The 25,215-nt window shown below is 36.0% G+C and overlaps 1 protein-coding gene across 6 annotated transcripts in view; it reads right to left on the reverse strand.

Annotated features, from left to right (window-relative positions):
- The window catches only part of LOC121423908 (tyrosine-protein kinase ZAP-70-like), a 70,976-nt gene that overhangs the window by 15,105 nt on the left and 30,656 nt on the right, over positions 1 to 25,215 (reverse strand). Inside the window, exons 4-15 of one of the 6 annotated variants that reach the window (XM_041619452.1) lie at positions 24,304 to 24,467; positions 22,892 to 23,030; positions 20,275 to 20,377; positions 17,915 to 17,977; positions 17,020 to 17,046; positions 16,356 to 16,385; positions 15,542 to 15,568; positions 15,246 to 15,272; positions 14,736 to 14,762; positions 6,149 to 6,169; positions 4,795 to 4,859; positions 3,263 to 3,455 (exon numbers count right to left, since the gene is read on the reverse strand). In XM_041619452.1, the coding sequence (XP_041475386.1) occupies positions 3,263 to 3,455; positions 4,795 to 4,859; positions 6,149 to 6,169; positions 14,736 to 14,762; positions 15,246 to 15,272; positions 15,542 to 15,568; positions 16,356 to 16,385; positions 17,020 to 17,046; positions 17,915 to 17,977; positions 20,275 to 20,377; positions 22,892 to 23,030; positions 24,304 to 24,467 (886 nt within the window). Of the gene's footprint in view, positions 1 to 3,262; positions 3,456 to 4,794; positions 4,860 to 6,148; positions 6,170 to 8,698; positions 8,717 to 14,735; positions 14,763 to 15,245; positions 15,273 to 15,541; positions 15,569 to 16,355; positions 16,386 to 17,019; positions 17,047 to 17,914; positions 17,978 to 20,274; positions 20,378 to 22,891; positions 23,031 to 24,303; positions 24,468 to 25,215 lie in introns of all 6 variants that reach the window. The other 5 variants (XM_041619450.1, XM_041619451.1, XM_041619453.1 and 2 more) reach the window with 5 other exon arrangements.

Below are 25,215 nucleotides of genomic sequence, written 5' to 3' on the forward strand. Positions count from 1 at the left end.
ATCAGTGTCAAGCTTTCATTCACTGTCAGACCTTACAGTGCTTCTAAACTAATTAAAACCAAGGGTTTCACCTGAAATTTTAAAAGTACAACTTCCATGTGATGGCAATCTTTGTGAAATAGAGCCTGGATATGTGCAATGACATGCAATGATAGGCAATTTATATTAAAAACCTTCAGTTAAGAGGACATATGTAGGCTTTGCATCATAAACAACTTAGAAATTGATTTTGGAGATGGTCCATGATTGATTGTAGTAATCATTATCATTATAAATCATAAAATCAGCCCCAAGATCAAGCTTTGTGTTACCTGAACAACTAGATATGCTTCATTCCAATCTCAAAATCTGTTATACATGTACATGAAACTACTTATCCCGAGACCCATGCCAGACTGGAAGTTTTGCACACCCCCAACTATATGACACCTAGATAGATCATTGTGATTTGATTGGTTGGTTGATATCGTTCATTCAGTCCATTTTGCAATGACGTCATCAACCATGCAATTTTGGATCCATTTATCGTGTAACTTTGGATCCATACGATTTTTGTCCATTGCATTCATGCAACGAGACTGCGGCTCATGCACCAGCAGTGCGCATGTTGTAATGACGTAACAATCAACAAACCGAACTCGCACTGCATGAGCATGGTTTGCATCAAAATTCATGAATTTCATATGAAAAAAAAATATTTTGGGTGTCATATAAACCAAATAATTAATGTTTTTTCATTCGTGCAATGGACAGAATAATTAATTCGTTGAAAGATGTAATAATGATCAATTTCATCTTTCACCTCACGAAGTATTCTGTCCATTGCACTCATAAACATTCATTATTTGTATACTATCAGAATAAGAGCACAGAAACCTCCAAACAGTCCTTCAAATTTCACTAAGCAAAGCAAGAACTAGTGCACACCTTCTCTCTCCACACCACTAACATAAGCATTCACCCTGCCAGTTTGGTTCCTACTCTGGGGCGTTGGGCCACTAACATCAGCACAAACCCTGCCCTACTAGCTCTTACTCTGGGGCATTGGGCCACTAACATCAGCACAAACCCTGCCCGACTAGCTCTTACTCTGGGGCGTTGGGCCACTAACATCAGCACAAACCGTGCCCGACTAGCTCTTACTCTAGGGCATTAGGCCACTAACATCAACACAAACCCTGCCCGACTAGCTCTTACTCTGGGGCGTTGGGCCACTAACATCAGCACAAACCCTGCCCGACTAGCTCTTCCTCTGGGGCGTTGGGCCACTAACATCAGCACAAACCCTGCCCGACTAGCTCTTACTCTGGGGCGTTGGGCCACTAACATCAGCACAAACCCTGCCCGACTAGCTCTTACTCTGGGGCATTGGGCCACTAACATCAACACAAACCCTGCCCGACTAGCTCTTACTCTGGGGCGTTGGGCCACTAACATCAGCACAAACCCTGCCCGACTAGCTCTTCCTCTGGGGCGTTGGGCCACTAACATCAGCACAAACCCTGCCCGACTAGCTCTTCCTCTGGGGCGTTGGGCCACTAACATCAGCACAAACCCTGCCCGACTAGCTCTTACTCTGGGGCATTGGGCCACTAACATCAGCACAAACCCTGCCCGACTAGCTCTTACTCTGGGGCATTGGGCCACTAACATCAGCACAAACCCTGCCCGACTAGCTCTTACTCTGGGGCATTGGGCCACTAACATCAGCACAAACCCTGCCCGACTAGCTCTTACTCTGGGGTGTTGGGCCACTAACATCAGCACAAACCCTGCCCGACTAGCTCTTACTCTGGGGCGTTGGGCCACTAACATCAACACAAACCCTGCCCGACTAGCTCTTACTCTGGGGCGTTGGGCCACTAACATCAGCACAAACCCTGCCCGACTAGCTCTTACTCTGGGGCCTTGGGCCACTAACATCAGCACAAACCCTGCCCGACTAGCTCTTACTCTGGGGCATTGGGCCACTAAAATCAGCACAAACCCTGCCCGACTAGCTGTTACTCTGGGGCGTTGGGCCACTAACATCAACACAAACCCTGCCCGACTAGCTCTTACTCTGGGGTGTTGGGCCACTAAAATCAGCACAATCCCTGCCCGACTAGCTCTTACTCTGGGGCATTAGGCCACTAACATCAACACAAACCCTGCCCGACTAGCTCTTACTCTGGGGCATTAGGCCACTAACATCTACACAAACCCTGCCCGACTAGCTCTTACTCTGGGGCGTTGGGCCACTAACATCAACACAAACCCTGCCCGACTAGCTCTTCCTCTGGGGCATTGGGCCACTAACATCAGCACAAACCCTGCCCGACTAGCTCTTACTCTGGGGCGTTGGGCCACTAACATCAGCACAAACCCTGCCCGACTAGCTCTTACTCTGGGGCATTGGGCCACTAACATCAGCACAAACCCTGCCCTACTAGCTCTTCCTCTGGGGTGTTCAACAGTACCAAGACTGCTAACTTTTAAATTTTATCGCTGAACTGGATGGATTTTTTTTCCTTTGGTAAGACAATAACGTGCTTCAAAATTCAAATCCTTCATGTTTTATTCATGAAAAATTCATAACCTGAAGAAAGAGGATTAATTTAGAAACGCTTGTTTTAATCTCAACCTCTGTTCTGAATCTGAGGGTCAACTTTGGATAATAAAAAATGTAAAGACACTTCCAAGTTGTGATGTTCTCTATGTTTTATAGCAGACTTCACTCAGTAACGTACATGCATTATTGGCAGATACCACATCACAGTCATGCATCTCAGATTCCTTAATAATCAATCCTACTCAGGCACTCTCTATATTTCCTGTTAGTAGTTGTAGAGGCCTTTTCATTTGAGAATCTCTAATCAAATTGATCAGGGTACCAGATGGAAAAGGCATTCTCAACCATAAGTCCATCTCTTTACACCAATTACCAAAATTCATGCTACATCTTTTAACATAAATTCTGTTATAAGGGCTCAAATGTATCTTTTCATAGCGGTTTTCCAGCATTCTCCATTGTCTTCATCTATGATGAAATTCAAGAATTGGTGTCAAATGAAATTGCCACTTGCTGGCCACACCTCTTAAAGTACTGTAGCAGTCATGCGTTTCATTTCACACAGGAGAAAGAGTTAAAGATACACCAGCTTTGCATTCCCAGGCCATGCAATCATCACCATGCCTTCATGCCATGATTCCAGAAGCCTTGTCGATATCCGGGGAAACCCCTTTTACCAAGCAAGGCCCCATATGGCAAAGGCCCACTCACCCACAAGTATAAACTCCTCGATCGATGTCTCACCTTCATGTTCCGGTTCATCCCAACCGCCGTGACTGCTTGACATGTGTGGAAGGTGGAGATCGTTCATGTTGTTGGTAGAGTTGGCCCTGTCGGGTGGGGTAGGAGAGGGGTTCAGATGAGACCTTATACCAGGGGGGCTTGATACCGATACTGAGAGAGCCTGGGAGGGTGAAAGGAAGCAGTAGGTAGATACAATGTATAATGAAATTTAAAAATTCAAGATAGCAGATCATTGAATGCAGTGGTCAGCACATATTTGATTGATGATGATGATGATGATGATGGTGAGGATGATGATGGTGGTGGTGATGATGATGATGATGATGGGGATGGTGATGGTAATGGTGGTGTTGATGGTGGTGGTGGTGATGGTGGTGGTGGTGATAATGATGGTGGTGGTGATGAGGATGAGGATGGTGATGATGATGGTGGTGGTGATGGTGGTGGTGATGATGGTGGTGATGATGATGGTGGTGGTGATGAGGATGGTGATGATGATGGTGGTGGTGGTGGTGATGATGGTGGTCATGGTGGTGGTGGTGGTGATGATGGTGGTGGTGGTGGTGATGATGGTGGTGGTGGTGGTGAGGATGATGATGGTGGTGATGATGGTGGTGGTGGTGGTGATGATGGTGGTGGTGGTGATGATGATGATGATGGTGGTGGTGGTGGTGATGATGATGGTGGTGGTGGTAATGATGATGGTGGTGGTGGTGATGATGATGACGGTGGTGATGATGATGATGGTGGTGGTGGTGGTGGGGATGATGATGAATATGATGATGAATCCTTGTAAAGAAATAGCACAAAAGTCAATGGGTGATTTCAAGTCTGGTGTTTGCATTGGTGTTAGTGTTGGAAATTGGATTGCTTCCCCTAGCTTCAAAACCTATTCTGATACCCCTTTCATAAACCCAATTATGCGGCTAATAGCAGCATAATTTGGTCGTGAAATTGGAGGACCAGAGTTATCCGCATTATTTTGATGCTGCTATTATCCGCATAATAGCAGCATCGGGACAAGATTTTGAGTCTATGAACGCATTTCCAAATAATGCGGATAATTGCCATGGTGCGGTCAGAAGGTCATCCTTTTCCAACACAACCGAATCGGAGGGGGCGTGTCCAGTTGTCATGACAATTATCCGCCTTTTTCAGGACAGGCGCTCGTAAAAATAATGCGGCTTATTTTCGGAGTTTGTGAACGCAATTTTTTTTTAAAATTATCCGCATTACTCTTAGGCGGCTAATTGGATGGGTTTATGAAAAGGGTAGAGTTTCTAAAACTGATCCAGATCACATTGACATCTCAAAAACTAGTGAGTGACTTTTCGGGACCCTCTTCATGTTATGTTTGGTGTTGTAAATGTAACACAAACACCAAAAGGTCAACACTGAACTTGAAAAGTTGTTAAAGTCAACTCTGTATCCTCTTGAAAAAGGTCTATAGAAATCCAGTTATCATTATCATCTGATGAACCTCTCAAACTTGTACTTACTGGTCTGACTGGTGTTGGAGGGCCACCGCCGTCTTCTGAAGCAATTCGCCTTTGATTCCTATCAGCTGTACATAATAAGAAATACAGATGGTTAGTAGATAAATGATAGTACATAAAATAGCATATTTTATGCACTGCAAAAAAAAACTCTGGTATTTATTTAACACCTGCCTGGAATCTATATATATGGCCACACCAGAGAAGTATTGAAACAATACCAGTTTGAAATCAAACCGATGCTGTTTTAATACTAACTAGTGTTGAATCACTGATTTGGTTTACAGTACACCATGTGGAGTGTTATAGAAACAGTGGATAGAAGAAGAGAAAGGAAATGGATAGGCGAGAAAGTGGAGATTTGAGAGTAGAGTATTCTCCTGAAGACAGACAGTCAACCTGCCCGATACGTCGAGTCTCTCTACTGCTTCTACTAATCAGCTCTACTCGCCGACTCAAGCCAGCATCTCTTCATCCACCCTACTACTCAAGCTGTTTTCAACTCATCCAATCTCTTCTGGTTTACAGTCCTTTTCAGGACTACTTTCAAGAAAGAATACTTTACTCTCAAATCTCCACTTTCTCGCCTATCCATTTCATTTCTCTTCTTCTATCCACTGTTTCTATAACACTCCACATGGTGTACCATAAACCACATCAGCGATTGTACATGCCACCATGCAAACCTTCTAACCACATCTACATGTAACTAGTGTTTTATAAACACCTATCTGGTCTTAGACCAAAACGAAACTGGTGTTGTTTAACACTTCTCTGGTGTGGACATATATAGATTCTGGACTGGTGTTAAATCAACACCAGAGTTTTTTGGCAATGTGCCCAACATGGTGGGATATCAGAGGTAAACAAAAATAAACATTATATACACTAGGAATTCTTCCCATGGTTTTTAACATTACAATGTAATATTGTGCTTTGTTTGATAGTTACTTCTTGAATTCTGCATAACATGAATCAACAGGCTCATTGAAACTTAATCAAATTTGTAAATTTAGTTATTGCGGTACAAGGAGGGATTTTACACCAATTTCTGGAACATTAACATACTGTATGAACAGTTATATTTAGCTGTAAAAGGATTTCTGTAAAAGGATTTATGTAAATATGGCAGTTTAATTGGGATGAATAAATACATTTCAGGTTATTAAAGATGTAAATGATTTAAAGAACAATACGACCACAAAAACCAGAGTACCAATTCAAAATGTTAAGGGTACTGAAAGTGGAATGGGATGAATATAATATGCTGTTTTATACATTTAGTATATATTATTTAGGAATAGTTAGGAATGGATTGGAGAATGAATAATAAAGAATAAATGGTATTACAACTTACCAGCTCTCTGGGGTGGAATGTCTGTATGTATGATGCAGCATTCAGAGTGAATTAGAAATAGGGGAAATATAGGGGAAAGAAGGAAAAACAAAAGAAGGGATAGAAAGAAAAGAAAGAAAAGAAAAATAGAAAAGGGAGAGGGAAAGGGAAGAAAGGGATAAGAAAGAAAGAAAAAAAAAAGAAAGTTAAAGAGATGGAAAGGTATATACAGAGATAAACAGATATATAGATACAAAAAATATATAAGATGAAGAGAAAGAATGAGAGCGAGAGAGAAATGGTACAAGAGAAAGAAAGAGATAAGCAAAAGAGGATAAGGAAAGGGAATGCAAGAAGGAAAAGGGGAAAAGCAATATAGGCTAGAATTAGTTTCGTTTGATATTTTAGCAGTTCACAGTTTAGTGAATGTCATGTGGAAATATATATTGGATTTTTTTTAATTTGATAAAAAAATTCAATCATGACAATTATTATCCAAATGCTGTGAATGGAAGAGCTGCATTCATGGGGTAGTTTTGAAGTAGTAACTTATTAAGAGCAATGATCAAGATGACAAAGAACAAAAAAATAATTAATTTACAAATTGGAATGCATGCCAGAAATTTTACACATGAACAAGTCATGGTCAATGAATATCATACAATAGTACATGTATGAGGACAAACCATTTAACAGGACAGTGTACTTTAGAAATAATGGGAAAGAATTCAAACACTACCTTAAAACTACATACATGTAGTACAATGTTTTATTGTAGTTCAGGTTGAAAGCTATGAAGTGCAGCTGACTGATTTAATACTGATTTGTGTAAAGCTGATTTGGAGAAAAATCTGTGCAAAAGACAAGCTTTTTGTGACTTGTGCATTTGAAAAAAGTCTAAGCAATACCTATACTTCTTTATTCCCTCCTTTTCATATATAAAGCATATTTTCACTCTAAAATCAAACTGGAAAATGTGCTGTTTACGTAAACTACGTAACATGTACAAGTATATATACCAACTTTGAAGACAATGATATCTAATAATTACATTAATTTGAGTCATGGCTCATCAATTATAATAAGTGGGTAATTAAAATCACAAGTTTAATTGATTGTAAGAAATTGAGCAATGCACACAATCGTATGAAATTAGTTAGTCAATTTCTAATTCCTTGTTGATCTTCATCAACATCCTTTTATGAATGTTTTAAGGACTTAATTGCTATTTTATGAGACATCTTTAAATGATAGCATCATTTTTTGAATCATATTAGATTAAAAAAAATCCTTCAAATCATAAAGCTCCTTCACTGTCAGCAAAAATCTGTAAACCTAAATGTAAATTGCCAATTGTTTGGTAAACATAATAATAGGTATTAGTTTAATAGTCATAGGAGAGAGAGTGTGCACATAAATGCATGAAAGATAAATATGTGTGCTTGCATAAAACTAGTGAATGACCTCCTTCCAATCTGTCATCCATCAACTATAAAATCTTTCATTAATTTTAGAATAATGACAATTTATTTTCACACAGATCTACAATTATCTTAAAATCAAAAGATAATACCAGATACTTTTCAAATAGTCAAATAATAATTTATACTGAATTTGCACATTTTGAGATTTTTTCAAAAAGAAAAAACAGGACTTTTTAAAATACAGAAGTATGTTTGGGTTCAATAATTGATACAAGTAGAAAATTGTTATCTGTGTTATTCAGTCACCAGAAACAGAGTCATATTTCACACATAATAGTGAAATAACAGACTAATAAAACTTGTACTTAAATCTTGAAAATAAACAAAAACACTTCAATATCCATGTACCACACGCACCATAAAGAAAGAATACTGTCCAATGAGTGGACTGGTTTCCCCTATCTATTGACAACCAGAATGGGAAAGAGAGATATAACAACAGGGAAAACTAGTATGATGTGACAGATACCATTACCAAGTAACCTTTCTACAAACTATGATCACAACACACTGTTAGTGAACTGATAGGAAAATACAAAGGGAAAAGGGACAATTTCAATCAAGAGTCCAACAACAGAAGACAAAATTCTAATAAATGTATTAAAAGTGCCCTATTGTCGAGAGCTTGACCCCCCCCCCCCCCCCCCCGGAAAAAAACAAGGTCCTTAAAATATTTTTGAAAGTAAATCACCCTCAGCATTTGTACAAAGGATGAAAAATGGTTAAATCATCATTAAAAGTACTATTTCTAGTTCTACATGTACACTCATGTGGTCTCTACTCTCTACCCACCAAGGTTTAACTTCACTACCAAATCATGCACTCATTCTAAATATGGAGGTCGAGCACAGAATATAGACTCCTATTACTGTGAACACTGTGAATACAGGTAGATATTGGTGTAAAATGTGAGAAGAGATCAAGCTTGGAAAAAGAACATTTCAGCTGCTGCACCACGAATATATATATATATACCCCAAAAATCAAAGCAAAGGAAGAAAGTATGTACATGTACAACAGACAAGAACAGATTAATATTTGGATATACATGTTACATGTATAGTATAATTATTTCAAGTTAACATACCATCAATTTCATTGTCATCTGTTTGGACAATTCAAAAGATATAATTGATTGGTAAAATAAAAACAAAATAAAACAAAATGAAAATGAGGAATATTATTAAAAGCGATCAACATAAATATTAGGCAAGTGCTGCTAATGAAGTGTTTTAATACATTTTCACTCCATATTTGCTTTTATCATAGAGCTTTCATAAAAGCAATTCCTGGTTAAGAACTAGTTAAAAAGTATGGAATACTGAATATGGCAGGACCAAGTTGATTCCCCTGTGGGACCCCTCTGTTTGCTGAATTCCATTCAGAGAACTAATGTCTGTGCGAAAAATATGCTGTTTTCTCTTGGAAGGAACCTCTACAATTCACACACACCAGGGCGCGACAAACCCGCTTGCCCAGGGCAAGTGAAAATGACGTGCGGGCAAGCACTTCTCAAAGTCAATTGCCCGATCGGGCAAGTGGTTGTTGCGTCTTTTTTTTCTGTACCGTACCTCGTTTTTCCATAAATCATCCAAAATACACACTCAAAATCATGAATATGCCTTAAAAAATAGCGAGTAGCGCAGTTTCAAATTCCGAAATTGCGTTATTTTTTTCTGTACCACGTATTTCCATACACATGGTACCAGGTATGAAAAAAATCAACGCAATGGCCGGGAAACAGTTGAATGCAGTATAGGGGTCCATTATGACTACCACCATGTGCAATTTCTAATGCACACTTTCCCCCTTCCGATATCACAATTCTGTGATAAAATAATTAGAATTACACAGGAAATAAATCACAGAGTCTAGTAACCTCGCATTGGTGAGTTGTCATTCGGCTTTGCTTTTCAAAACGGCCTATTAACATCCAAAATAACTTGCCGTATTTGTTAATTATGACTTAAAATTCATTTGTTTCCCTTTTTGAGGGAATGAGGTAAATATCAGACAATAAATCATCAAACAAAGCTCCATCTATTTTACAAGGCCGGCGGGAGGCTCACACACGTGCGCATACTAGCTAGCCAGTCTGAGCTCTGTCTCTCTGCCAGAGCTCTGGGGGACAATTCACTCAGTAAAGGCCTCAAATATGGTGATTTTCTGTTTCAGACAGAGTTGGTCAATTCCATTGTGACTTATGGGACATTTGATACTTTTTTCCACATAACTGAGGTGCATATCTGAAATAGTAGCTGCACAAACAGGGATTTACTTTATTAAACTGTAAGAACAATATTGAAACTTACTATATACAAAAATGTATGCTTTCAGCTTGTTTGCATAGGGTGCTATATCATCAGAAATGTCATTGTGACTTATGGGACGTTGATGGACCACACAAATTGAGCTCTTTTGTTCAAAGTGCCATATCTATCTCAGTTTTATGACAATGTTTTTAAATTTGGACTTGGAGATTAACCAGTGATAGTGCTCACTAACAGTACTTGAATTGGACTTGATTCATTTTATTTGTTTCAGTAGTTGTGTGCAATCGTGTGTGACTTATGGGACAAGTGAACGTGACTGATGGGACCCTATCTAATTTCATGGAATTTACATTTCCTCTCGATGACTTTTTGAGTCAAACTTAATTTCAGCATGAATAAATATTCCCTAATAAGATGATGCCTTTAATAATTCATGCCATTGTGTCAGAAATAAATTCAACAAAGGGCAGAAACATCTTATCATGCACTTCATTTATATAAAGGGAACATTAACCAAAAAAAAGCTTCCTAACTTGTCATCAAGTTTTAAGAACTGTAATCAAATAAGTACAAAATAATCAATAAACAATTACAATCATAAATATTTAGCAAACAGATGAAAAATGAACAATTAGAAAGAATGTACACACTTTCCATTGTGACTGATGGGACATAATGATAGGACATATTTGTTACAGATGGGGCAAATAAATGTTGCTTTTCTCTATCTGTCTCGTACAGTATGGTATTAAGAAAATGACCTTTACAGTGTATACATGTAAGAAAATTAAGACATTAATGCTGTCATGAAGTATATCAATATTCTTGTTAATATATTCTCTTTTGTGTCAAATGCTGATATTTTTCATTAGTTGTTGATGTTTATGATAAAACAGATGGATATCAGTGCACAGGCAAATTTTTGACAAAAAAATATTAATATTTTTGCATAAATTCTTTAAAAAAAAATTATTAACTGGACTGTCTAGAAAACGGTTGCAATCGATTTCTACTATCTAACCTGTACATGTATACATGTATAGTAAAAAGTGTATTCATTTACATGGAAGATTTTACTATTGTCTGTGCAAAAAATATGAAAATAATTGATTTTCATGAAAAATCCAAGATGGCTACCAAAAATTGCCAATTTGGAATCCCATGGGACACGATTTGACAAAGGGAACATCAAGATTCATTAACTATAGACTTCAGGCATTAAAAAAAATGTTGGTTAAAAAATATATCATGGGGGTGCACCCTATCACAACTTCTTTTTTTGCCAGCTGCTTGGGCTGATATGTCATCTCTTTCTTAGAAATTCTGAATGTCTGTTTTAAAGGACATCATCATTTATAGAGTACCAAAGTGATGATGTCAGTTGTCATGGTGTGATGGCGGCCTGGTTCTAAACAAAATAACCAGGGGGCCGTTTCATAAAGCTTTTGTAAGTTAGGAGCAACTTTAAGAATGACTAGTGATCCTTTCTTATATGCTAAAACATTGCCAATTTATGATGACATTTTTCACAAGGATCATCGGTCGTTCTTAAAGTTGCTCTTAAGTTACGAAAAGCTTTATGAACCAGTGCCCTTTTACGACTCTCAGAATGATGGTAACAACCAGGGACAACACACATCACCATTTTTGCAAACACAAATGTGTAAGACGATCATGCAGCTGCGACTAGGTTTAGAACTGGCCGATTCGATGTTCATGACATTGTGACATCACACTTCGGTCCTCCTTAAATGCGCATGTTCCTTTCTATTCTCAGGCGGTAGGAATGATTCTGAGAAAACTTGATTGCAAGCTTCTGAACAATTTTTTGGCATTTACAGGGGCTTTAATAGCTCTGCTCATGGTAGCCTTAAATGCATCTGAGGACTGGTGCTCTTATTTTGACAGGATCCAGAGGGTCGCTCAACTACAAAATTTGTGACTGATGGGACATTGACATAGGTTTTAATAGTTTCCATGGAACTACATGTATATACCAAGTTCACATCATATGTAAAACAGTGGATGCATGTACTCCAAGGGGACAAGAAAACCAAGAGAGTGATCTGGACCTAAAAAATGAATAAAAACTAGGGTGAAACAAACCCAATTTACCTGCACTCAGCTTTGCATGTTAGTGATCATATTCAGTTTTCTCCTTCTTTCTAGACTGGGCACACAATGCAAACTTTTTTTTGTTCAATGCACTGCCTATGATATTCAGACTGTTTTTTCTGACAGTCAGCATACTGTTCTCCAGCTTTTAAGCATTCTTGTCTCTCTCTTTGCTGTCATGGACAGCTTTAAGGTGGCATGGTTTACGGACTGTATATGTGACTTATGGGACATGTGACTTATGGGACTTAAATCTATGTCCCCCCAGTATAGCTATTTCAAGTCCAATACAGATGCAGCTTGATTTGTTGATGCAAGCATGTACTGTGGTAGATAAAAAAGTCCAATACTTGTCTGCAGGAGTCTATGGCAGCATATGAGGGAAACTTAATGCTCAAAATTGTGACTTATGGGACATCAAACATACGCACCTTGAAATGTATTTTGTGCCTCACAGTTTCACTGCAGCGTGTAAAACAACACAGCTAATGGTAAATTGTTGCTTGGAGGTCACATGGACAGTGGAATTTTTCATCAGCACCCTTTGCTTGCCAGGTGCCAGGGATGGGTGAAAGTTGTACACTTTCTATGAAATCTTAGTACCAAAGTGCAACAGAGTGCACATTGCGTATTTTATGAATGAATAAGGGTATAGTAAATAAAGGTGTGTTTTTGTAAACCTTAAACTGTATACTTATAAACAGTATAAACAAAATTTCTCAGAAAAGAAATTTTTGAAAATGGAAAAATGCAACATTTGGCTGGAATTGACCATTTGACATTTCGGGTATATTATTCAAAACTTCCAATAAAGTTTGATGATTTCTTCATTGTTATGTATATTTAAGTTATTAATGAATACATTCTCACCAATTTAGACTCCCCCATAGAGAAATGCAATTTTCGTAGAAGTCTGCGTTTTCAAAGAACTTCAGGAAAAGTTAGGGTATGTGGGCCTTTATTACATTACATGGCCGAGTACAAGTTATTGTACTGGAATAGGCGAAGTAGAAATTAGATATTGAATTCATTTATATCAAAGTTCAACTCACAGTCACACCCACACACGCACACACACACACACACACCCAAGATTCTAAGCATAGTGAAAAAAATTACTTAAAAATCATACAATATTAAACAATGTTAGTAACAATCTATTAATAAGTGAACAGGTATTCCTCAAGATAGAAAAAAAAGTAGCATGTGAAAACATGTAGATAAAAATTATTGACCGAGTGCAACATCATAAAATGATGAAGAAAAGACTTGATGGTTTCCAACTAATTAAGAGCTGAGCAATAAAGAGCTGAACATTTTTCACTGGCTTTCTTTATAGTTTCCAACTACGGTAAATGAAAGCAATTCTAAAGAAATATGGTAAGCAGGTAGCCATTTCGTGGATTTAAAGATGCAAAATATGAAATATTAGCAACTTTTGTTGAAGGGTTTTTTAAAACCTTAAATATCGATTTTTTTTCTCTCCAAAATAAACGTTAAGACTCAGGCCTACGTTGCTGAAAATATCCTTTTCAATGCGTGTTCTTTTATACTAGACATGATTCTCAATTGTTATTTTGTATACCTTAATAATAATAAGAGTAGTGACGTTATAATGAAAAAATTATTTAAAAAATTGGGCAAGCAGTTTTTTCTCTCGGGCAAGCAAATTTTTTCATCACTTGCCCAACAGGGCAAGTGACGAAAAAAATTTTTGTTTGAGGCCTGCACACTATGGATGAACTATAGTCCATACCATTTGGTGATTGCTAAACAATGGTGTTCATGGCCCACATCCTTGGCCCAGTCTTGATATGCAGTACTGTGGCTCAATCTGCCTTTCTCAGAAGTCTGTTCATGTTCAGTGTTTTCCTTCTTGAATCAACCAGTAGAGGCCTGTGCAGGCTGTGCTGCGTGCTCCAACATAACTCTGTGTCTCTACTTTTCTTGCAAAAGAATATTCCGTAAAAGAACCAACCTCTATACTTAGCTTTTTATACATAAATGTGAATAAAACCATAGCAACTACACATTGTGTCAGGAAATGAAAGCAGTTGCAGTAAACACTGATTTCACGAGAAAGTCTGTAAAACCAGGCTTAATTGAATATCATCGAGGATCTAGATCTGGTACAGTTACATTAACTGAACTTTGTGAAAAATGTGAAATCTTCTTATTACAAACAGACACTTTGGTAGTTATTACATTGGATTCTGTATGAACTCATTTTGAAATCGTTACCAAAACTGGCATTTATCTTTAAAATACATAATCATTAAAAACAATACAATATGTTTGATATATTATTCGCTGGAATCTTGCATGAGGGTTGGAGTCAGAATAAGAAAGAACAAATGAAGGTGAATCGCTTTCAAGTGAACTTGCAAAGTTATCCTGGTCAAAATTTAGATTAATAGAAAATTGGTTTAAATGTTAATTAAGTCTTTGTATGAATGATATCAGACCTGAGTCATTACAAAAATCATATTTCACTTGAAAAAAAGCAACTAAAAATAATTTATAAATATGTGAATTTAAAGCAAATACCATGCAAAATAACATTAAAAAAAGTTGCAAAATCATAGATATTTTTTCAGAGTAAAGTTGTATATTTGCAGGATACAGTATATCATCTTTTAATACAAAACTGTGCCTATTTTATCATTCATGAATAATTGTTAGCAAAATATATTTTTCATTTAAAAACAAAATCAATAGTCACAATCTTGTAGTTACCAGAACAGGGAGCAACATCATCAATACCTTTAAAACAAAAGCCGCAAGAAAGTGAGACAGTAACTTCATATTTCAACTTTCATATTTTAAGTCTATACTTGCAGAATAGGTTGTGGATTTTAAAGATATAAAAAAAAGAGTTATCATGATTATAACCACATTGAATAATAACCCCTGTAAATTACTTATTTGTTTATTTTCATAGAAATTTCAACCAACCAATATGGAGTCCTAGATAATATAGGTTTATGAAAATCTTAATAAGTATTTTTTTTTTCATTATAATGATACATGAAAAAGGTTGAGCATAAATCTTTGTGATAAAGCAATTTCAAGCAGTACACTGCACATATAGACAAAAATCACAGGAAAATATTTTGAAACCGAAAAGGTGATTTAAGTACAGGTGACTAGTACAGTTTATTGAATTTCGGTCCCTCACATTTATTGAAAAAGATACATAAACAAAATTGTGCACAAATTAATGAAATATATAGATCAAGAACATACCAGCATACGGAACAGCATCATCTATACCTTTAAAGTGAATAAAAAACAATAAAATGTCACAAAACAGAATAAAGAGTTTGATACATGTATGTAACATAGTTTCATTTGTTTGGATATTGTAAGCAAAAGAAAAAGGTATGCCCTCTAATAGGTAAGCATTGCATTATGAATACAATAGTTTTCATTTTTGTTGAAAGGCACCACATGTATGTGTATTAAAATAAAAAATAACAATATTAGAAAAATAAAACTGTTACTTATTAATCATTTTTTTATTGAGTGCAGTAAGAACATACCAGCATAAGGAACAGCATCATCAATACCTTTACAAAATAATGAAGAACAAATATGGGATTAATTATGAAAATAGTACAAAGACTTCCTCGAATTAAACTTGAATTTAACACATATATCGCATTTGCATAAATAAACAAACCAGCATTTCTTCCAGCTTTTAAAGACAAAAGCCTCGTGGACAATCAAAATTATTCAAAACAAAAGTGAATACATGTACTGTAGCTTAAAAATGCAATTGCGTTCCTCATTGTTACTAGGCTGCTCAAGTCTTATATCTTGTCGTTCAGAAAATTGCTTTGATGTTGAAAGAATGACTTTCCTTTGCCTAGAAAAGTTCTCTGCAGGAGATTCTTTTCAGACAATAATGTGGTTGCCATCATTGCCATATACTATACAGCTTTTTGCACAAGCTTGCCCTGATTATTCTAATATTGAGATACAAAGTTTTTTTTTAATTTTATTTACATGTACATGTAAAGTATTAAAAGAGATACAAAGTTTAACGGCCCCACAACGATGTACCCCTTTCTATGCACAAAGCCATTTTTTTAACTGACAATATATGCAGTTTGTACGGGTACAAGAAGTCAATGGTGAATCAGTGCAAACATTAGAACAACAAAATAATTAAGCAGAAAAACTAAAAGCATCAAAATTGTTTAGATTGATATTCTAAACTCCACTTATCAGTTTTTAGTAGTTCTATAGAGTTCTAGTGTTCACTATTTTCTGTTCCATTCAATACAATGAGAAAATGTGCACAAATTATAGCAAAAAAATAAATAAAAATGAATAATTTACTTATGAGCATACCAGAATAAGGAACAGCATCATCATCAATACCTTTGATATAAAATAAATAGAAGCATTAAGTTTGAGATCAGTACCAATGTTTTTTAAGTTTATTTTTACATGAAAAGTAAATAAAATATATATCATACATATACTATCCACTGCTTTTGTTTTGACAGTCTCCAATAATTTGAGGTTTATGCTTTAAAAGAAAATCCCCAAAGAAATAGCTTACAGCAGTTTCCATATGAACAGAAAAATACTCATGAACAAAATTGTCTTGTGTAATTTTGAATATAAAATAAATGCCTGAAATATAAAAGAACAGATTCTACAACAAAATGTAAGCAGTTCATGTCTTCATGCATGTAGCTTTCATTACCCAATTTTAAGCAACTCTTCCTTCAAATATTTGAGTTTGCAATTCAATTCCTTCAACTGTACATGTAAATAAAGCATGAATCAGTATGAAATCAATTTTGAGCATGTATACATGTCCTATATAAGTTGGTTCACTATTCATAGAAAATATGTTAAAACTTCAGTTCTTTTTAATATCATTGTTTTTACACATCTCATGTAGCATCAAAGAAACTGAAGAGAAAATTGTGCGTAAATAATCAAAGCAAAGCAAAAAATCTGAGGATTTTTTTTATAAAGTGCAATACTGTAGTTAAGAACATACCAGAATAAGGATCAGCATCATCTATACCTTTATAATGAATTCAAAATAATATATAATGAAAGTGTGATCATACATTATGGAACCAATAATTCTTACTTCAATAATTGCATGTCAAGAAAAAATATTGCACTTTTGTTTTCAATTTCAGCATTTTCTGCAATCCCAAAGGAATACATTTATCAAAGAGTCTATTAACAAGAATTTTTCTCAAAATGAGCAATATCGTATAGTATTACAGGAAACCATTAAAAAATTCACAATCAAGCCTAACTTGCACAGAAACGAAAATCTATGCAAAGCGATTCCTAAACAGAATTTATCATCATAGTATGTGGCTTCATACTACAAAATGCATATTTGTAGTTTACAATGTATTTTTCACTTCCTTGTGCCTACATGTACATACAATCCTTCATTCATAGAAAATGTATCTTGAAATTAACACATGAACAGAAGAGTGTATATGGCAAAGAATGTTTACTCCTTAAATATTAGGCCTTGCACTTTTATCTTGACTGCATAATTACCAAAATCTACACATTAGATTTCATCACCTTTTTTCAACAGATTTCCACAAATATGGGTAGAAAAATGAAATCTCATATGCAACATCATCTCATGGAAAAAAGAATTAAATCATGTGGCTTATTGCCAACTTAAATAATCTCTTTTTAAAAGGTTTTAAAGTGTCTAATTATAAATTGATCAATATTTAATTGTAAGCTTATCAATATTTTTTGTTATTTTTACAGTGCATTTATACATGTAATTCTTAAAGAGACGCCAAGATCATAAAAGAGCGGGGGGAGGGGGAGTTGATAAATAAATAGAATAATAAATGCAAAAAAAAAACTTTTTTAAAAAATTAGCTTGTGGAAAGTTACCAATAACATACCAGAATACATTTTGTAGTTATCATCTTCGTCTACATGTTCATATTCTGACTGTTTACATGCACCTTTTAAAGGAAAAACACATGAAAGTTAGAAAAATACAATTCTGCATCAGTTTACCCTAATACATGTACTCATACAGTAACTCCGAACTGGCATTGCTTTCAATTTTATTTTGTTACGTACATGTACACTCGTGTCGAGTTGTCAATATCTATTGATCTATTAACCAAGATTAATTCAGGGTAAAAGAAAGTAGTCCACCTTGCCACTGAACTTGAAATGAAAATTGACATTTGCACGACATGAAATAAGAGAGCAAACACTTTCCCTTTTATAAAGCTATCAACATCAAGAGAGTAAACTTTATGAGCTGTTACACCTGAGTAATGAAGCAAACCTATGCCATCAAAATGGGAAGCCATTTTATAATTCAATATTATTTCTTACAATACATGTAGAAAATGATAAAACCGCTTTCCACATGCTCATTGGCTTTACAAGCTTTGTAGCTGCAGGCCCGAGAAGCTGAACCGTATATTATAGGTGTAACAGCACCTTTACCAATTACAAAATATTAATTTCATTCTTTAAAGTTTGTACACATACATTGCCATTCCTTCTAATAATAATATAGGATATTTATATTGCGCACATAATTTTCTTGTTAGGTGCTCAAGGCGCTCCTACATGTATATTACCCGGTTACATGTATGTAGTTTTAAAACCAACAATTATATCAGTGTAGAGTGTGGACTTCTCCTTTAATATTGTATGTACTCATACATGTCCAGAATTCATGTAAAAAACAAATCATCCCAGGCCATGTATTCAAATCCTGGACTTGAGAGTAAATTTATAATGAATAGAAAATTCTTCAAGAGGATGTAGAACAGGATAGTAATAAAGAGGTCTGTACCAAGCTCTTCACAAGTACTTATTGTACATTAAAGTGGTTATGATCATTATACTAAGCACATGAATATGGGTAATGTAATGTATGTAAGGTGTGGAAAGAAACTTGAGCAATGTGAAATAAACATGGATGTGTTCATGTATTCACAATAGGTTTATAATGGAACATTTTAGCACATGTACATGCACCTGTATACAATATATTATTATACACAAATCCTGTATTAAAACTTGGACCCCCCCCCCCCCCCCCGATCTACCATACTGTTTGATTTTATAAAAGTCAATAATATAGCTGTTGCTTCTCATGATGGGGATTTATGGATACTAAAGCTCAGTTTTTAGGAGGCTTACAAACGTTTTGCGAAGGTGTTGCAAGGGCACGAATGTCAACAAAATGGCAAACATTTGTATTTTAGGCGACAAAAGTGGATAAAACAGGCACTAAAATCTTTTGGTGTGTGGGGGTTGCTTGGAGTCGCTTTTCATTCAAGAGTAATTTAAAGAATAAAATATAAAACTACTTCCAATTGAAAGGTGACTTCAAGTATCCCTAGGAACTATTGACAAAGGTTCTTAAGATTTAAGCATATGGTTTGGTGCACTTTTGTCACATAAAATACAAATGTTGATCTTTGCCATTCTTTTCATACATGTATTTGTGACATTTAAAAAAAATTGCAAACGTTATAAGCCCTGTGAAAATGGAGCTTCATAGAAATGTCAAACATTATGACTATGCATGATACTATATAAGGAGCAACAAGTAAAATATTCACCTTTTAAAAAAAATAGAAAATCATCATTTTCCAGTACACATAATTTAAGGAAGGTAAATAATTACTGTAAGTGTAATAAATTTTTCAGGGAGTAAACATGACATCAGGAAGACATGGAACTCAGAAAGACAAGATATCACAAAATATTTTGATTGTCAATATATTTCATGAGCTCCTGCTTTAGGGGAAAAAAATGAGATGAAACAGATGTGTACATAAGCTCATTCATGTGAAGGACTAGAAGTATGAAACCATTGCATGATTTCTGATTTCCTTGTTTATCTGCATTTCTAAACTACAGCATGTTTTTAACAATCTTTTCCAACATGAAATATGACACTTGGGTGGTAATGAACTCAAGTATTCTCAAATTATGATCCTGGGTTTTTTTCCCCCAAGAACACAAACACAACAGCAAACACACACAACCACTTCAAACTACAATGGATCATTCATTCTGGTGTAAAATTAAAATCATGAAAATATAAATTCCACTTCATTGAAAAGCAATTAAGGGAAAAACAAAAACTCTTCATTACATCATGAAGGTGATGCTGTCCACTAATTTCAAGCATGAACAAACAAAATATGAATATGTATCTGTTGTACAGGTGAACATGATCATAGTTTAGCAAATCTTACAAATAAAGTTGAGTTGTCATAGTTACCTGAGTGCCGTCTCCTAGTGGGAGTGTCTCGGTTTGTGTCATTACAGGGGACGAGAAGGCAGCATAATAAACCATCTTTTTTCAACTGGTAGTGGTCAACCATCTAAGTACATGTATATTTGAGAAAGATGGAAGATTTAACTTACAATGTATTCATAGTCACAGAACCTGTTTAAAACATACTACAGTATTATCTTTATTTCCAGTATGCAACATAAAACCTTTGAAAAAGCCTTTGGATTCACCCCTGAATGGATTGCAGAATCTGATGAACTTAATTAATAAGACTCCCCCTCCAGCAGCATTTATTGATTCCCATTTTGCATTCATCTAGTGATATACTGAACTTATGTGTAAACATCAAATTCAAAACAAACAAATGTGATGATTTCTTACAAATTTCAATTTCAGCCTGATGGCTAATAAGAAAAGGAAGCAGAATTAAATGTGAGGCCCCCCCCCCCAAAAAAGGGAGACATATCAATTCTAGCTTAGCACTGAAAGGTCAGGTATAATTGGAACAGGACAAGATTAATTACTTGAAAGGAATAGGAACACTGACATAAATAGAGATGTCAGACAAGAAATAAAAGACTAATAAAAAGGGAATGTGGATCTTACTTATATCTTGCATCCAGTAATCAATAGCAAATGACAAAATACTAATGCATGTACATGTACATGTATAATCTGAAATCATGAGTTCTATAAAATGGCCATGGGGAAATGTGATAGATTCCAGTAGATGTGAAAACAATCTACATGTAGACTGGGCAAACTTGTCGTAACTTGCAGGGCCCCTTGGTAGAGCAGTTTGTAACTGAAAGGGCTACCCTGCTGAAATAAAACGGAAATAAATAAATAGTAAAAAAAAGTTTTAGATTTTTATTGCATAAGAAAGAATAGTTCATACATGTAAACTGCTCGGACAATAAAAAAAAATCACCAGCATGTACATGTCCCTACAAACAGATTGAATCCAAATAGAGGGGAAGTGAAAGAAAAGTGTTAAAAATTGGGACATTCCTGTTTTTCAGGTTCATTTATGAATATATGTAGGGTCACCTAGATTGGGATTCTCCATACAAACGATGAAGAGTTGGCAAGTATGCATACACCTGAACAACATTTCATGAAGTATCTTAGTGGTGATTTTCACTAAAATTTCTCTCAGCCAACCAGATGCTTTGATTTCAGTAGCTTATGACAACGATCAGTGAAAATCGTTAGTGATTCAATTGCTTTAGAGCTGCCCAGGTTTGGATAGATCTGCCCAGATTTGGATAGGCCCATAACACAAAGATTTGCAATTAATCACTAGAAATGACCTATCAAGTATTGTTGCTAGTGCAGTTTGCTCAGTACACTGTCTAGGAACAAATCAGAATTGCTCTTTCAAATTAGCGATTAATCGCCAACCTTTGTGTTACAGGACCTTGTTCAGTGGTGATGAAAGCAGAATGACTTGATGTCTTCATTGGTAGACACCACGTTATCTCTTACATAGGTTCATCAAGATGAAAATAGAAGATGGAATGAGACAAAATAAGATTTAAATGTCAAGTAGTATTGCTACAGGACAAGAGCAATTACTTTTTTAGAAGAAAACGAGAGGAAAGAAGATGTCAAGAAATGCGACAAGAACAAACTGGAACAGGGGAGTGCTTCATGAAGTATACAATCAGTGATTTTCACTGATAAACTTGGTCTAAGCCAATCGGATGCAAGCAAACCCAGTAGCTTAAAACAGCACTGACTATTGGTTTTATGAAATACTCCCCTGTGGCCGCGACGGAACCACAACATTAATGTCTTCGTCGGGAGATGGAATTTTGCAAGGTGACACTGCGCTATCTCTTCAACCCTCCCCGGCAATCTAAAGCAAGTCTCACCCCTTCCCCCCAAGTGCAGGAGGGAGATATCTCGGAAACCCTGCACCCAACATCTTCCCCCATCTGAGCCGCAAATTTCCGCGCCCAGGTCCCCCTGGTAATATCAACAGGAAATATTAATTTGGGGGGGCAGCTTGACTAGACAGATGGCGGATGTAGAAACGAGTGCAGCTTGCTAGACTCTTAAACCCGGTCCCAGCCTCCCCGCTTGTTCCCTCGGCTGTTCAAAGCAACATGTGTAGCAATATGGAAAGTAAACAGTGATGTACGGAATGAGGGCTAAGTAGGGGAGATAAGAGTGACATAGCAGAATGAAAGTCGATATTAATATGCTCTTAGTACAAGGAATAGCATTTGGAGTAGATTTTCTCATCTTTTGATTTTGTCTCTTTATCATACGTAGATTATTACTCAGAGGCCACCCCCTACGCACAAATTAGCATAATCGATTAATAGCAATTAGCATGAAATAAATTACCATACAATTTTCTAGATAACGTCCAAGACAACCTGCATGCTAATATTCAGCGCAATTGCAAGGTCAATGGCCAAGATCTCCCCCCCTCGGCCATATGATCTACCAAAATACCCCGGCCTAGATAGGGTTAAGTTATCGCATATTAAACTGGACTGATAAATGAACAACCCAATATCTGAATGCCCCGAGCAAGCATGTACATGTATGTTGGACAGAGGCAGGCGAAGTAGAATATTACCATAATCACCTGAATAAGGCTATCAAATTTGGGTCCCTCTTTGATGGAGAGTTGACCAGTGATATCTTTATCAATCTTGTAATGGTATACAAAATTATTGTAGCACAACGACAAGGCAAAACTCCCCTCTTCTGTCCTCTCTCGAACTCTACAGGTTAATAGGAAAAACATTGGGTGAAAACTTGTAAACTTTAGATGCAAAATACTATACATGCAATAATCAAAGGTATAATGTAAATTTTTGACATATAACTTGATTGAACATTCAAAGAAAGTGTCCTATATTGGTCAATGCCATACATTTTGAATGGGTCATCTGGGGTCCGTTGCAGAAAGAGTTGCGTTTAAACGCAAGTCAAAAAATCAACCGCAAGTCCCAAATGCGCGCTGTTGATTGGTTGAAAATCAAGTTACGCATGATTTTTAGAGTTGCGATTGATTGCAACTCTTTCTGCAACGGGCCCCTGACTACATAGGTATCCGGGTGGATTTCATAACTTTTGTCATCAAAATTGTAGAAAATTTTGTCTCTTCTCTACAATGCGCATATAAAATATGCCATTTCATAAAGGCGCATAATCCCATTACAAGCAGAACTATTGTGATAAAATTTATGACAGGATCTAGCAGTCTCAAATTTTGTCACTTCTTAGTTACACAATATCCCGATACCATGCTGACTAAATGTAAAAAACACAATGATATTATTATTGATGTACTAATTTTACTCTTCTATGAATATTTTTTCACTGCATATAAAGCAAGATTACAATAGGAGATGTGTTTAATATGAAATACCATGGATTGTCAGGAGCAGTGTTTTTGTGACAAGTGGTTAGAATCTGCTCTACTGGTTGAAACAATTAATATTTTATCCTACATGAATTAAATCCTGAACAGCGATTGGTTGTAATAACATCACATGACCAAACATATTCCAGCTACGCATTTGAAGTAATTCGCCCACTGAAGAAAATTTGCTATTCCGTGACGTACTGACGTCAATGATGGAATAGTGCATTATTTCATCATTGAACATGCAATCTCTCAGATGCGCCGGTCAGCGGGGTGTCTCTACTGGGTCATGAAGGGAAGGCAAAGGCACTAATCAGATTCAGCTGAGCGCGTGGCTTCAGGAAAAGTAGGTCAGTCAGCCCCACGCATCGGGTTCTGCAAGCGCAGCGCATTTTCTATATTTTGGTTCCGGTAAAGGTATGATCTACTAATTTATCATGATCTATTAAAGTAGGATATAAAACAAATATGCCAGGCCTTTAATTCAAAACTATAAAGGGACCTATTCATCCTCAGTTGTACTTGCATTATTACTATTTCTCTCCCAAGAAAAAATAGTAATTGCCAGTCCAACTTCGGACGAATAATTCCCGCTTTACATGTACTTCCTTATACTTTTTACTTACAAGAATTTTCCTTCCTGAAGACCCGATGAAACAATCCTCTGTTCTGCTTCTTCTCTTGAAAGTCTTTTGTGAAACCAGGCCTTATCTTGATGCATAATCTTCTTCAATGCTCTCTCAAGCTGGGGACGTTGAGTAGAATGGAGTGCTTTATCAATCACATCAGGCTATTTTTTATAGTCAAAGAAAGAAAATTCAATGCCCATGAAGAATGCACTGTTGTTTCATATGAAATGATTACTCTTCATCAATTTTTCATAAGGTACGTGTACCTCTTTCAAGGGTTAAAGTCTGTGATCTACATGTAATAAAAATTTTCAGGTTTGTTATGAATAATAATAATAATTACATGTACACTCTCCTACTGTAGTAATTGGCAATTTAATAGAATGACTAAAATAACACTGGTTTATTCTAAACCTGCAACATACAAGTGAAGTTAGTATTTTAAACAGTAATTTTTTATAAATAATCTACAAAAAGATTTTTAAAAAATTGTAAAAAGGTGGAAAATTCAGTCATCTCAAGTTGATTCGTGTGTAAATAAAAAAAAAATTCTTATTTAGAAAGTGCCAAAATTTATTTTATTATTTTTTTTACCCTTTAAATTTTTTTAAATGATTGAAGGAAAGTAAACCCATTAGCAACGGCTAACAGAGTGACAGACTAAGAGGAAGAGAGAGAATCAGAAACAGAGAGACATAAACAGAGGAAGAAAGGATGAGAGAGAGTTCTATTATCACAATAGAGATAGCAATGCATACATGCACAACATACTTTTCTTATCACATCTTTCAATTTCATGGCAGTGTTGAAACATTCCACATGTTCACTTATCTAATTTAGAACAGTGTTCTGACCATCTTCACAACACCTTTTTATCTGGGTTGCACATACCACAGCTTTCCTCAACCA

The sequence above is a fragment of the Lytechinus variegatus genome, chromosome 11 (assembly GCF_018143015.1).
Source record: "Lytechinus variegatus isolate NC3 chromosome 11, Lvar_3.0, whole genome shotgun sequence".
Taxonomy (NCBI): domain Eukaryota; kingdom Metazoa; phylum Echinodermata; class Echinoidea; order Temnopleuroida; family Toxopneustidae; genus Lytechinus; species Lytechinus variegatus.